The sequence below is a fragment of the Argiope bruennichi genome, chromosome X1 (genome assembly GCF_947563725.1).
Source record: "Argiope bruennichi chromosome X1, qqArgBrue1.1, whole genome shotgun sequence".
NCBI lineage: Eukaryota > Metazoa > Arthropoda > Arachnida > Araneae > Araneidae > Argiope > Argiope bruennichi.
In genome coordinates, this window is record NC_079162.1 from 55,636,972 (window position 1) to 55,652,950 (window position 15,979).

General features: G+C 31.1%; 1 protein-coding gene across 1 annotated transcript; it reads left to right on the forward strand.

The window, feature by feature from the left end:
- Positions 1 to 8,205: 8,205 nt before the first annotated feature.
- LOC129959230 (uncharacterized) lies at positions 8,206 to 9,977 on the forward strand. Its single transcript, XM_056072054.1, has 3 exons — positions 8,206 to 8,980; positions 9,045 to 9,188; positions 9,898 to 9,977. Exons 1-3 carry the CDS (start codon positions 8,206 to 8,208, stop codon positions 9,975 to 9,977), a joined length of 999 nt encoding a protein of 332 aa, XP_055928029.1.
- The last annotated feature ends 6,002 nt before the right edge of the window (positions 9,978 to 15,979 follow it).

The window sequence follows — 15,979 nt, forward strand, 5'->3', positions numbered from 1 at the left end:
AGACCCGGAGAAACGAAATCAATTTGCTAGAATTTTTTTAGCTAGAATAGCCGTTGACAATTCATGGTCTTGGAACATTTTGTGGTCGGACGAGGCTCATTTTACCCTAGACGGAGCAGTTAATACTCAAAACTGTCGCATATGGGGTAATGCAAGTCCTAATGATGTGCATGAACAGTCTCTACATCCTGATTACATTACTGCATGGTGTGGTTTTACTGCTGATTTCATTCTTGGTGCCTTATTCTTTTTTTGAGGAGAACACTCCTCATGGCCCTTAAAGGTGTTCCGTTAAGGGTGCCCGTTACCGCGATCTTCTTCAGAAGCAAGTCATTCCTGCATTACAAGAAAGAACGAGAATGTTTAGGGACTACTGTCTTCATGCAAGATGGTGCCCCACCTCAAATTGCTCGCCCAGTGACGGCATTGCTTCGTGTCTACTTTGAAGATCAACGGGCAATTTCAAGAAGCTTTCCAATTGCCTGGTCTCTGCGTTCTCCGGACTTGAATCCCTGTGATTTCTGGTTGTGGGAATTCCTGAAAGATCATGTCTATGGAGGAAGCATACGGACTCTGCATGAATTGAAAGCAAGCATAACACGTCATGTTGCTGCAATTGATTGAGAAACCCTTCGTGCCACTGTTGAACCCGCCATAACACGCTTTGAACATGTGCTTGACGTAAATGTAATGCACATTGAACATATATTGTAATTAAATAAAGTTTTTAAGTTCCAAATTGTGTTTTTTGTTTTTCATGCGCCGCCTTCTCACCTGGCGGTTGAAATTTGAACTAATTTTTTATTGCAGATTTCTGTTCCCCCATGATCCAGACAACCTAAGTATCAAAAAAGTATTTCCTCTTTAGAAAATAGTCTAAAATTCTCATCACTTATAAGTTAAACATTCCTTGTCTTCATACATTGAACATATTTCCATTAGCTGAGCAGGCATTTTATTTCTGTGGACTTTTTTCAGGTGATAATAAATGTCTTTTTGAACTCCAAATATGTTCATAATCAAAACGCTTTAGACTTTCTTATGTATAACTGCTAATATTACAAGCAACTTATTTCAAAACACTCAGTATACCAAACCCACCTTCATTAAACTAAAAAATAGCTCAACGAAATGTTTTTCAAAGCAAAAACCATTAAAGCTTTCAGCAACATTTGGTGCGCTGTGATGGTAGAATTTTCAGCTTCAGAAACAGAGAGTTCCATGTTCCAATCCAGATTTCACTAAAGTACTGCCATGTAAGCAGGTCTAGTGCACGTTTATTCTGTCGGGTCCAAATCTTCTCCCGTTGGTGTAGTGCAGCAGTTTGAAAAATTGGGTGCCATTTCAGGTGTCGAATGATGGTCATCTGACTGAAGTTCAAAACTCCACGGTCCATCCCAATAGCCTTACTATTGCTCTAAAAAAGGATACTAATATGATTGAACATTTGGCATCTTGCGTCATTCTATGTAGAGGATTCTTTAGCAACTTTTGATTACAGAATTGCATGTGTATTGTTTTATTATATTTTGAATAAGTCCAATGGCTTTTCTAATAAATGTTTTTCTCTGTGCATTTGCCTGTTGATATTTGCACCAGCCGTTGACTACTGCTAGACACTGTCCATGCAGAAAGTATTTACTGCTTGAACAGCAATGACAAAAAGCTGCAATGACTCCAGATTGGTTATCAGGTTTGATATAAATTGCAGTCTCATCATAGTTTTGTAATTTGTCGATGCAATCATCTTTAACTTGCTTTTTCTTCCCAGCCCCTTTGTTATTTTTTTTTTAATTTTCGGAAGGATATTCACATGAAATCGAAATGAAAACTAAAGTACGTGAGAAGGTAAAGTTGTTGCTAATTAATATCCAGAAATTAAGAAAATAGGTTCAAAAGGTTATGGCTGAGCACTACAACGTTATAAAAATATTATTCGTGAATTAAAATTAAGAAAAATGGTAACAAATTAGTTAAAAACTGCTTTTTAGTGAGACTTCCGGTTTTAGACTGAAATATGAGGTTAACTTAGCAGCAAGAAGCAATTTTTTAATTAAGGGCATCTAGGCTTCTAGATGGCATAAAATGAAAAGGAACATAGTTTTGAAAGAAAATTTTTTGAATTAATAGATTTTTGCAAAAAAACTTTTTGACTTACATAAACGAAAAAGACCATTTTTAACGTAGGCAGTCGTCTTAAAGGGATATTGGGAAATTTTCTTATAAGAACAGAGTCTGATTTTACTGTATTTAAGCTTTATCGTGCCTAATATAACTGGAAGAGGATGCCTTTCGGATTATACAATGCCACAGCTTCTTTTCAGAATGTCATGAACATTGCTTTAAGTGAACATCTTGAATTCTACAAAGCATATCTTTTTTTATCTTTATGATATTGCTGTAATATTAAGTGACTAGATGAGCATCTTAAACATGCAGTGTTGTCCAAATTAACGGAGCTGAAATTCACCGTAAATATTAAAAAACGTGTCTTTACAAAAATGAAAAAAATAATGTATCTGGGTCATGTTATACGAGCAAGAAGATACCACCAGGATAATGAAAAACGATATGCTATTGAAATCCTCGAAACACCTAAAACCGAAGTAGCTTTTTAAAGTTTGCTAAGTCTCCTTAATTATTTACCACAATTACATAAAAAATTATACTGAAACAGCCAAAAGCTGTAACAGACTTAATAATTTTAACACGAAAGAATATTCTAGAATTTATTACTTGGACTAACAGTGAAGAACAAGAATCCCTGGAATTAAAACACTTGTTACATGAAGATCCTAAACTGTATACACCAGATTCTATAAATATTTTAATCATTCGTCTGGTGCAGTTTAGCCAAGATTGTCTCTTGCGTCATTAAAACTTACATCCATGCATCCATCCGAATTCGATGAAACCTTATGTTATCCAAAGTGATGTTAATTCCTGTGCTGTTGGTGTTTGTCTATCCCAAAGAGCCGATAACGGTAATTTATTACGGTAAGTGCAAAAGAACTGGACTATTCTTGAATGTGAAGCATACGCAGTAGTGTGTTTGGCGCTAATATTCAAATAATAACTATTCAGAATCCTTAAAAATTTTTGCGAAAATCGGCATTTAGTCGGCTAAACTACTATGATAGCCATTGGATCCACAAATTTCATACTACCGGGATGCTCAACTGAAAAATCCTGTTCGTCTACCAAGACTAGTACCTGCTTAAATATACACTAGAATTTGATTTAAAATATATGACAATGGGTTTGCAACAGCGCTTCTTTTCATCTGTAGTTATATATATTGCTTGTATTTAAATTGTGCACATAACAGTATATGTGTCCACTATTGTAACATAGCATCTGTTCATTTGTTTAAATTGACACCGCATATAGAAATGTTCAAAAATAACAGCGGCAGCGGTACATATTCTATTATTTTGAATATCCGGCTAATGTATCCGGTCATTGTATACAAGAGTTTGCTCCGCCCTACATGAAATAATCTTTTTTGGGGTGGGGTGGGGGAGAAATGTCATACGACTAATCTCCACATAGCTATTCTGCCTTCACTGCAAAAAGAAATGAAGGGAAGGGAAAGAGACAGTTGCGCTAGAACAGGGGTAGCGAACCTTTATGGATCAACGTGCCATTTTTTCTAAAGAAATGTTTAATGAGGTATAGATTAACCTCATTTAATTTTGATTTGTGATTATTGAGAAAATAACAAAACTAAATACTAACAACTCAAAACTTTTTCTTTACTACGAAAAAATACATTTTGCACTGTCTAGTAGTAAATGTTTTAGTTATGTGTAATTCAAATTAAAGTAACATTAGTGAGACTTCTGCATTACAGATTAGATGACAAATATCTTATATTGGAATTCTAAGCTGTTACTTTTAGCAGAATGCATGCTGAATTGGGAGTCATCTGCCAAACGGTTTCTAAGCGAGTCTTTAATGTTATTCATCTCTGTAAATAATGACTCGCAGGCACAGGTAGATGAAAATATGGTTAAAATAGCATGAGTCAGCTTCTTCAAACAGTTAAATGTGTCTGGAATCGAATTCCATGTTTCCAAAATTTCGTTACTGTCATTTTTACTTATATCGCTTGTTAATCTTTCTGTTTCAATCTATTCCAACTTTTCTCCTCTTACAATAAATTTTTAAATCCATATTGAGCTGGATTGGAAATCAATCATTGCATTTCAAATTCTTCAATTTCCAACCAATCGAATTGGGACAAATTCAGTTTATCAAATGAAATCACACCAGGGTACATAATAAACTTCCGATAATTCTTTGAACTGAGAAAATTTCGCTGGAAATTCCTTGATTGAAGAAGCAATAACGCAAATAAATTCTTCAACAACTTCTTCTTTGTCTGGTTTCTTATGTACATCTAAATTTGATATATAATATTGATATTTTTTTCAAGTTTGGGAAGTGATATTTTTGATATTTTTTTTCAAGTTTGTAGTTTCTTGTAATAATATCATTTCTGAAAACACGCAATTTAGCGACAAAAGTGTGAATGAGATCCATCATGGTTGACATTTTTTTTGTGTGTGCCTTGAAGTTTTACGTTCAGTTGATTGAAATGTTGGCATATGTCTGTAAAAAACATCAAGTTTGAAAACCACATAATATCCAACAACTATAGGTATTGTTCAATTTTCCCCTCATTTTGCAGAAACAGTCTGATTTCTTTCAAGCAGTCAACAAACCTTTGAAGTACGTTCCCGCTGCTCAACCAGCTAACATTATTATACATTAGTGAGCCATTATACACCGAGTTCACTTCATCCAACAAAGCATCAAACTTTCGTTCATTTAAAGACGATATGAGATTGACTAATTTTGTGACTAACGCCATTACATTATCAAAAGATGTTAAACCACTCTTAGCACACAAGGCGTGTTAGTGAATAATGTAGTGAAATTCCAGAACTGAATCGGGCGCCGGCGCCCCAAACCCTTTTCCTTGCGTTCTTGTGTGCCATCTGTTACATTTCCGGCCAGTTTTTAGATTCTTTCTTTTATTGTGTTTCTTGATAGAGGAATATCTTTGATGCGCTGAATTATCTTACCTTTATTATCAAAATCCTCAAAAAGTGAGGACGCGCATGCTAACCAGGCTTCCTTCAAAAATCGACCATCGGCTTACTATGCCGGTCAATGACATTTGCAGCCAAGTAACTTGCCGCTCTCATATGACAATTTTTGCTAACATATTTAATCATAGACGTCGATTGTTTATTTCTGTCTTTTATTGCACTTGCAGGGAATGGGAATATGCACCCAGCGCACCGCGACCGATAGCTCGCGTTTGTTCGAATTACTTCATAGTGAACTTTGTTATTTTGAACTAAAAGGCAAACCGTTTTGATCGGTGGCATGCCCAAAATATTGTGTCGCGTGCCATCAATGGCACGCGTGTCATTGGTTCGCCATCCCTGAGCTAGAGGATGGATACCGAGGAGAGTGTTTTTTGGAAGGAGCACCAGAGAAAACTCAGGGATATGAGTTTTAAATCTGAATGAATTTTATATCTGTAAATAGACATTGTTTAGTACATATCTATGCTAATAATAAAGATGAATGTGTGTGGGTTACAGCTCTACAGATTAGATCGTTTGACCTACAGCTACAAATTTTGTATACCTATGTACTTTGGATGGTGGGATGCACATCGGAGCAATTTTTTGAAATTTTAGTTAATTAAAAATTAACCCGAATTTTGGCTTTTTTCCGCGAAAACTTCTAAAAATATTACTATATAATAACAAATTTTATACCATTTTAAAATTAAAAAAAATGTTTTTTAATGATACTAATATAATAGTAATGCGAATTTTTGCTAAATTTTGGAAATTTTTAAAAATTATTTTTTACCTTATTTCTAACAATAGATGAGCAAATAAAAATGAAAAAAAAAATTCTGAACACAACTCTCTTAAAATAAAATTAAAACTCCTAATCGATGTAACATTTGTTAGGAGAGCTGAGGCATTAATGCCTATAATTTCCTTTCCTTAGTTAATGTTTCAAAGCTGCAAAACCGGAGCTTCCATTATACAATTTATAAAATGCGGTTGACTTCGTTTAGGAATATAAATCAATCTATTTTAACTCGGATTTCTAAATGGTTAAGTAAGGAATTGCGCTTACGAAGAAAACATTGCTTGGTGACCATCTACAATCTCTTTATGCATATTAATTTTCAGTAGCGAACTGGGTCTGAAAATATTAAGTGCCTGAAAACAATGGGGCTCTCTCACATCCACATTGCTATCATTCAGTTTTTATAAAGAACAGGTAAAAATTTCAAAAAAAGAAAGAAAGAAAGAAAAGAAAAAGAAATGCATGACGTGAAAAAAAAATTGGTAATGTAATTTTGGCGATTATATATGAATTGAAAATCTAACTATATAAATAAAAAAGGAAACTCATAAATAATTTATTCTCTGTAGAAATTCAGACTTTCCTCAAACTTCGATCACATATGCTATAAACATAAGGAAGACTTTGTGGCAATTAATGAAATAGCTAATTTTATCAATCAAAAATAATATTCTCATGTATAGAAGATATTAATTTATGTTTTGTGCTGTCATTCTAGTTGAATAAAAATATTAACATAGTTTTTAGTTAAATTTTGTGTCATTCTTTAAGTATTATTTATAACTTATGGAAAAAATGTCATCCGGAAGATTTAAAAAATTCGCTTGACATAGCCCGTAATTTTTTTTTTTTTAAATAAGATTTAAAAGTTTTTTGCTGTAAATAATATTACTATTTTGATTAAAAATAATGTATACAATAAAAGGATTTTGGATAGCATAATTATAATTTTGTTTAAAATTAATATTATTATGAATACTAATATTTTTATATAAAAAATATTACACATGTTTTTAAAAGGTGAGTTAATTTGTGTGTGCGTTGTAATTTCATCAGGTGCTGATATTAAGTATATTTTTACGTTCTTGCATGCGATATTTACACTACGTACACAACCAGAAACAAATCTGTTTTTATAACTGTTGACCTTTTTTATGTTATAAACAGATCCGTGTTAAACCCTCTAAGGTTTCTTTGTATGTGAAAGTTGCAGGATCCCTCTTTCCTCATCCCAATTTACAAAACTAGCTATTTTTTTATTTATTTTAATTTTAATCTATATACAAGTCATTTTCAATGCAAATTCTGACAAATTGAAATAAAATATTTATTTAATTAATTAAAATGTTTCATTAAATTGTTTTCAAAAAATTGATTTCACTATCTCGCTTATAAATAATTCAAAATTCAATTTTAAAAGTAATTTCAAACAAAATTCCATAAAGAATGACTCAATTTTTAATACAGTTTGAATACTGTTTTGTTATATGATCGGATAGTTTTTAAATTATGAAACTGCATAGCTTGTTAGAATAATAAAAAAGGAGAATATAAAATTTACGATCGGTAATTAATTAGGATTGCTAAAAGAATAATTTTCCCAATTTAAACAATATTTGATTTTGTTTCAGTACATTCGAGTACACAACGTTGGTAAATTAATTTTTTCCCAATAATACAGCTAAAAAATTAAGACACCTCGGGGCCCCCTAGAGCTGCGATGCTCTTAGGTTATTGCCTACTTTGCCTATTTATTAATTCGGCCTTGATTATAAGTATTTAAAAATTTTCATACAAATACTGAAAAATTAAAGAGATTTAAGCGAAAGTTTTGCGACAACTTTATAGCTCATTTTGTATTTAAAAATAACTAGCTGCTGTTTGGTTAATTTAAAGGAAGGAATATTAGGATTCTGCTTATCTCGTTCTGTATAGAATATTTAATATTTCTCCACTGATCAGTTGAGTAATTTATAAATATTTTTCCACCAACATTTACTTTCGCTTTTATTATTTTCAAGGAGATTTTGACTTTTATTATGTTTATTTATTCATTTTCGATTTAAAAAAAGGAAGTAAAATTTTTTGTAAGATTTTTATTATATTTAGAACAATACGACATGTCGGGAATTCGATGCCAGCTCCTAAACCGGTAATCGAAATTGTCTCGGAAACTTCCTTATGCTTATAGTGTTTGTGAGCGAAGTTTGAGAATTATATGGATTTCTATAAGCCGGATGACATTTTTTTTCTCCATAAGTTATAAATAATACTCAAAGAACGAAACTTCTGAAATGAAATATGCAGGCACTGAAGACACAAGGAAAGGTTTTCAGAACCGCTTTTACGCTTTGTATAAAGAATATTGAAGCCAAACTTCAAAACGAAACTGCTGAGGTGGAAGAATTCTCCTTATTGAAAGTGCAATTAAAGGACAAATTTCAAAGATTAGAAGATTATCAGCAATCAATAGCTACGAGTTTGCTTCAGGATGAAGAGAATGAATCGTTGTTTGAAACGGATTTTGTTGAAGCCGAGAAATACCGTGATCGTTTTTTAGAAGTAATGTCACACCTGAATTTGAAATTAACCGAGAAATTGATTCCGATCAACCCACCAACAAAAATAAATTTCAAGTTACCGCAACTCCAGCTGAAGAAATTCAATGGAGGTGCTCGGGATTATTTGGCCTTTTGGAGCCAATTTCAAAAAATCCCTGCAAACCCGGGTATTCCCAACGAAAACAAGATGCAATATCTTATTCAAGCTGTTGAAGAGGGTTCGAAAGCGGAACGATTGGTGCAGAACTTTCCAGCAACGGCATCGAATTATCAATTGCCGCAACGATTTGGGAGAGATGATTTATTGGTACAAATCTATGTACGACACAATAATAATGAAGACATAGTAATGAAGAACGCTACATCTAGACGGATGAAGATAAGTTTTCCTACCCTATATGACGAGCTGGAAGGAAAGTTAAGAGCATTGGAGAGCCTGGGAAAGACAGGCGATTTCTTAACACCACTGGTGGAGAGTTGTTTGCTGGAGGAAGTGCTGATTGCATGGGACAGAAGTAGGGGTAACGAAAACGAAACCAAAAGTTCAAGATCTTTAAACGACTTTATGATTTTCTTCAGAAGGAAATAAGAAACGAAAAAATGATGCTTCGATCACGAAGCGGGTTGAGGATAAACATTGTCGAAGGAAAGAGGTTTCCATTGTGTCGGAAAAACAAACTGGTCCACCCACTGCCGCTGCTTTGGTGAGTTTAAGCAGGCCAGGTAAGAGAAATTCGAACTGTATTTTTTGTAATGGAAGGTACCCTGGTTTTAAATGTTTTGATGCTAGAAAAATGACTCGCCAAGAAAGGCTAAATATTTTGTCAAAGAAAGGTGCATGTTTTATTTGTTTTGATAAGTCTGGTCATATTTCTAAATTTCGTGATCAAAAATCTCGTATAAAATGTAAATTGTGTTCTGACACACATTATGAAATTATGTGTAAAAGGTATAACTCAAAAAAAGGTCAGAATAATATGGATGCTGGTAATCATAATTCTAATTCAGAGATGGCTCTTTCAAATGTAAGCAGAGGAAGGATAGTTTATCTGCAAACCCTTGAGCTCGTTATAGGAGGTCAGGGTCGCGAAAAACGTATTCGTCTCGTTTTTGACTCAGGTTCAATGAGTAGTCATATTAGTGATAGGATAATTAAGCAATTGGGTTTAAAGCCACACTGAGTTGAAACTATTATTAATACTTTATTTGAGGGGAGTGAAACCAAGCAGAGGGAAAAGGGTCTGTATACTATAGAAATAAAGGCTTCAGATGAAAGTTTTTCTGTCTGCTTGGAAGCACTTTCGGAGGAAAAGATATGTGGGTTCGTGCCTAAGATAAATGATGGGATCATTTTAAGAGAATTGAAAAATCGCAAAATTGAAATTACCGATTCTGTTTGGATAATATGAAATTGATCTTTTAATTGGCGCAGATCTTTTGGGAAGTCTTTTGACTGGAGAAATTGTAGAATTAGATTGTGGTTTAACTGTGGTTCATACCAAACTAGGTTGAACTATTATGGGTAAGCAGAAGGGAACAAGCTCAATGGAAAATGTCATGACAACCCTTTCAATGCATTGCAGAAGTGTCAATTTGACGGAAATGTGGGATTTAGAATGCTTGGGAATAACTGACCCATCTCAATCACTTTGCAAGAAGAAAGCGCATAGTGGACATTTAAATGATTTTCAAAAGAAATTAACTATTTTTCCATGTGGAAGATATGAGGTTGGATTACCTTGGAAATCCGATTCTAGAAATCTCCCAGACAATAAAGAATTGTGTTGTGTGCGTCATGAGAACATGGTTAAGCGTATGAAAGCTCGCGAATTCCTTTGTGAGTACCAAGAGGTTTTTGACGATTGGGAGAAACTGAAAATAATCGAACATGTCCCAGAAAACGAATTAAAAATGTCATTATTTGCCACATCGTCCCGTGAAAAAAATGCAAAGCAAAACCACCGAGATATGCCTTGTTTTCGACGCTTCTGCCTGCGAGAAAGGAACACCTTCCTTAAATCATTGTTTGTTTAAAGGAATTAATCTTATTTGAAGTCAATTCACGGTCACGTGTCAGGTACCAAACAAACTGTTCTGCGTATGTCGGGATGTCTGCCGATAACGTTGATGAAACCATTGTTATGTTACGCTAGCCGATCAATTATTAAAAACGTCTGATTTTTTTTTTAAAAAAAAGATATTATTTTGAATTATTTTCTCCGAATTTTGGTAGTTATATCATTTTATTTCTTATATTAAAATTTTAATTATTATTTTCAATGGAATTATTGTTTTTGCATAATTAATTAACATCGCTTTTTAATTCGTTTGGTGCCGCTTTATTCTTTCCTTTCCCCATCCCCTTGTTGTAGGCCGCGGTGGCCTGGTGGTAAGGTCTCGGCTTCGGAACCGGAGGGTTTCAGGTTCGTGACCCGATTCCACCGAAGAACCGTCGTGTAAGGGGGTCTGTTGCACGTTAAATCTGTCATGACCAAACGTCCTGCCGCTGGTATGGTGTGGTGTGGAGAGGCGGGTGCCAGCTCAGGTGTCGTCCTCGTCATCTGACTGCGGTTCAAAATTACGAGTTCCGTCCCAAAATAGCCCTAGTGTTGCTTCAAATGGGACGTTAATATAACCAAACCAATCCCCCCTTGTTGTTGTTTCTTATGGCACTTGCCACGGACAAGCTCGCTGTTTCGAAGAGCGTCTCTTGTTTTTATAGTAGCGTCTCAATCACAACGTTTATCCCTATGGGATGAATGAATCCATCGCAAACCGTACTTTTCATAGGTAGGACCGTTTGAGTGAGAGGGGCACCAGGGATAAGCGTTATCATTTATATGTTGAGTTGTATCCCAAGTCACAACGCTTTTCCTTGTGTTTGGGAAAGAATGGAATGATAAACGATGTGTCGACATGTTAGCTTAAAACATATTTTTCAGTAATCTTTTTACTTATTTAATGGATATTTAATACAAATTCCTTTTCATCTTTTATAAGTGTTCCATTGTGTATTATTTCACTACAGGGAATGCTGGAGAAAAATGACATAGTGTTAATCGTTCAGTACAAACGAAAAATTTTAGACTATTTATTTTCTTCATCTGGCTTTTACTTGTTTTCCACTTTTTTAAAAAATTACTTCTATTGCTGTTTTTAGATAGTCCTGAATTTCCTGATATTAATGAATCTTGAAATTATTTAAAAGTACTTTTTGCCTAATGAATGTTTTCATTGATACCTCTTCAAAGCAGGTGATTTACTGATTTAAAAAAATTAACATTAATGTTTTAATTTATATTCCTTTACAGAAGACTTCTAAATAATATGGAGACATTTTTTTCATTAAAATGTGCACTGTTTCTGAGGGGGGGGAAATGCCTATTAAGACTTTATATGATTGTATGAATGCAGTATCTTTGTTGTCAGAGAAAAATATTCTGCTAATGATTATATTTCTCTTGACATTTCCAGGACAGGTTATGTCTATATTTTTTTTATAAGTTCTAAGCTCAACATTTCTATTTGCCTTTCTATGTTATCATGAATTGAAAAAATAAATAAAATTATATTCTGCTATTGCTAATTTTAAGTTATGATGTGAGAACATAAAATAAAATTTGGTTTTACTGAAAGTTGTATTTTTAAATCATAGCTAGTTACAAAATGCATTGATAAATTGAAGCATCCAGAATATATATTTTTAATAGAATAAGTTTCTTGATATAAACTTTCTGTAGAAGTATTTTCTATAATATAATTAGTTAAGAGTAGATGTTGTTAAATCAGAATTTAAACTCAAACATTTTGGACTGATATTTTGCATTTTCTGCAGTTCCAATTTAAAGATACATATAGCTAACTAACTTTTATGGCATAAAAATCCCATTCCCAAAACTATCATATTCTAATATCATAAATACATACATATTTAAGACATTGTCAGGGAACTTCATATGTTTTACATTTATTTTCCTTTAGACAATTTTAGTTATAAAATTTCTAAAAATAACTATTCAATGGGAAATTCTTTTTAAAAATATTTTTAAAAAAATCTATGTAAAATATTGTAATATTTCATATATAGTTTTATGGGATCTATTTTAGAATGTACCAAGTGTTCAAAAATTGATTATTCCAAAACAGTTGCAATATTGCCAATTTCAGTCTTAAACATTTTTTTAATTATAAAAAGTAACAGACTATGATTTGTGAGAAAATATAATAGTGTTCAAACTACTTAGATAAATAATTCCTTCTTACATCTTTCTATATTTTATTGATTTTTAATTCTCAGACTGTAATTATGGTAGTCATATTTTTCAATTGAAATATTTTTTTTTGTATTATCTATTGTCTTATTCTTCATAAAGTATGCAATTTTGCATAGCATTTTTTGTATGTAGTTTGTTTCTTTAATATGTATCTTTATTCATAGCTCTTGATAGTATTAATTCCATTCATTAACATTTTACACCCTAAATTATAGCAAAATATAACAATAGACATATAAAAATTTCATATTAGTATTTCAATTTAGTTACATGCTAAGCAATTTGCTTTTTTATTATTTGATTTTCGAAAGTTATTTAGTTATATCTATATCCAAGACATCTCGCATTATGCAATGTCAATGTTTGTTGGACTAACTCAATGAAATATTCATATGTAAATGTTTTACATTATTATTTTTATAAATTATGAGACTTATACATAATTCAGTAAATAAACAGCAGATTGTAGTTGTTATTTTTATTTTAATTACTAACCATTTATCAAGACATGTTTAGTAAGCATTCAGCTAAGCAAAGTCTTAAAGATACCAATCTGTAAGTATTCTTATTCTGTTCTTTAACACTGTAACATCCCTATATTTTATGTGAATAAATATTTATCCTATATCTATAGGTAAGTATATTCAATGGTTACTTTGTTAACTGAGAGTACATTACAAGTTCTATGCTTAGCAGCCATTCATACCTGGTTTTGGTAATGATTTCCAAGCAAACCGAATGAAAACAAATGTATAATTTTCTTAACCATGAAATCAGCTGGTATATAAATATTTAAAACAAGTTTTAATTAAAATACTTTCATTCATATTAACTTTGTTTCCTTGATTTTTCAAACTTGCTACAACTTGATGTTCATCCAAATTTATTATGTGTTCATTTTTTTAAAATCAAGTCATAATATAAAACTATAGAAGTATATTTCTGTTCTTAGAAAAGAACATATTTTTGTACATATATTAATAAAAAAATGGAAATAACTATTTTCATTATAGTCTTTTAATATATTATTACATAAGTTTATTCAGCCTCAAAAAGTCAAATACCACAAATGAAGTTTATGAAATGCTGAAATAAATGCTTTTGCAAAATGCTTTGTTTCTAATACAGCTACCACGCTAAATTTTTTAATAATTAGATACAATAAACCGATAAAAAAAATTAAACTGCTATTGAATAAAAAAATTCCCTGAAAAATTAAGATTTGTGTGTAAATTAAGTTAAAAAAGTATTTTATTATGCTATTTTCCATAATGATAATAATAAAAGTTGATTGCAATAGATTATAGAACATCATTATTATTAAAGTTTTTTCTTAAAAATATCTATGAACTATCACTGAGCTAATACCAAGTTCTCAATTCTTGAAAGATGTAGTTCTACAGATTCTCTAGATTATTTGGTATAATTTTAATACACGAGCCAAAATGTGGTATGCAGTATTTAACAAATAATGCGCAGAGTTGTAAGTTATCGTAGAGTTGTAAGTTATCTAATCCATAAAATAGAACTATAAAAAAACTCATTTATTATATTACTTGTATAAATTTTTTTTAGTTATTTCTATATTTAACTGGAGTTTAAATTAAAAGACATATTCATTTATTTGGAAAGAAATATTCTTACTCTCAGTAAAATTATCAATTCAGTACTTGTAATTAAATTATGCTTAATTTTTTATATGATTGCTAATACACAGATGCATTTAAACATTTTTTTTTTTTTTTGAATAATCATGCAATAATTTTTAGTTGAACATAGTTAAAAACTGAATAAATATTCATTGATTCATTACCTGTTAGTGATACCTTAACTCTTATATTTATACTGTTGTTGAAATATAAATTATACAATGCATTAAATCTTCTGTAAATAATCATGCAAAAATATATTGTTAAAACCGAAAAATTTATTTTATTAATGCACAAATAAACATATTAAATATCAATGATACTTGTGACAAATTTCTCTGATAAATTTCTGTAAGAAATAAATTCTTTATATTACCATTAGTTTGGTTTTGTACTTTTCTTTTTTATTGTAAATTTCCTTTGTTTGCAGATATTTTTGTTTGCTGGCAATTTGGATGTTTCAGGTTATGCATTTCGTAAATATGCAGCACTTTTACAAATTAAGTAAAATCTGTTCTCTTGATAAGGAATACATATATTCTACCTATTTACTTTTATGACATAATGAAATCAACCAAGATTTTTCAAACAAATTAATAAATTTTGCAATTATTCACAAGAGGAAGAAGACAACATTACATATGAACACATTTATTTACATTTTATAGTTATATAAAGCTGACAATTGATGAATTTTATTTTCATTACTCTAAACTACCTAGTTATGATGTGAACTTATTAAAGTTTAATCTAAAAATTGTGAAGTAATATAGTGTTATGTATTATTTATTTTCTTTATTTACTATTTTATATGTTGTTCTTCATTTAATTATATTACATTGTCAAACCAATAAGAATTTGGCCCTTGATATTTGGTTACACTTTTATTTTCCCAAGTGTTATTGCTTCATTCAAAATCCAGCATTAGTTTGTTACTTAACTATAGACTTATCAGGATATTATATTCATTCACCTTAACATGAAAAAAAAAAAAAAACTGTTGCATGAGTTAGCAAGTAAAATTAATTTTTACCAAACTATAATTTATTTGCTCTAATTTTTATTTTTTTATATGAATTCTTAGAACTTCATTTCAAAAAATTTATATAATGAAACTATAGGGTGACCATAAAATAACTTGCCTATTTAGAGGTATTTACAATTAAAACTAATAAATAGAATGTTCATTAGTTCACAGTTGTCTCCAAACAAGGAAATTTACTTTATTGCCGTTCTTGTTTAGCATTGATTGATTGATTCGACAGCCATGTTTGGCTATGTTGTAAAAAGTATATTATTCAATTGAAAAATGGCCGTTTATATATATATTGAAATTACAAACATGCTGAACAGTCAAGCTTTCTATATTTGTATAATATATTAGTTCAATGTCATTTCTGTTTAAATTATTAATTGGAAAATGTAGTAATTTTATTTTTTTTAAAGTAGAGGTTTATTCCTTTCCTACATTCAGTGTCAATAACAAGATGCAATGTTATGAATATTTTTAACTTTTAATCAACAAAACCATTATTATTAATCTTTCATTATTTTTTTTATATTTTGAAACATACTGAGGAAGCTTCAGGTA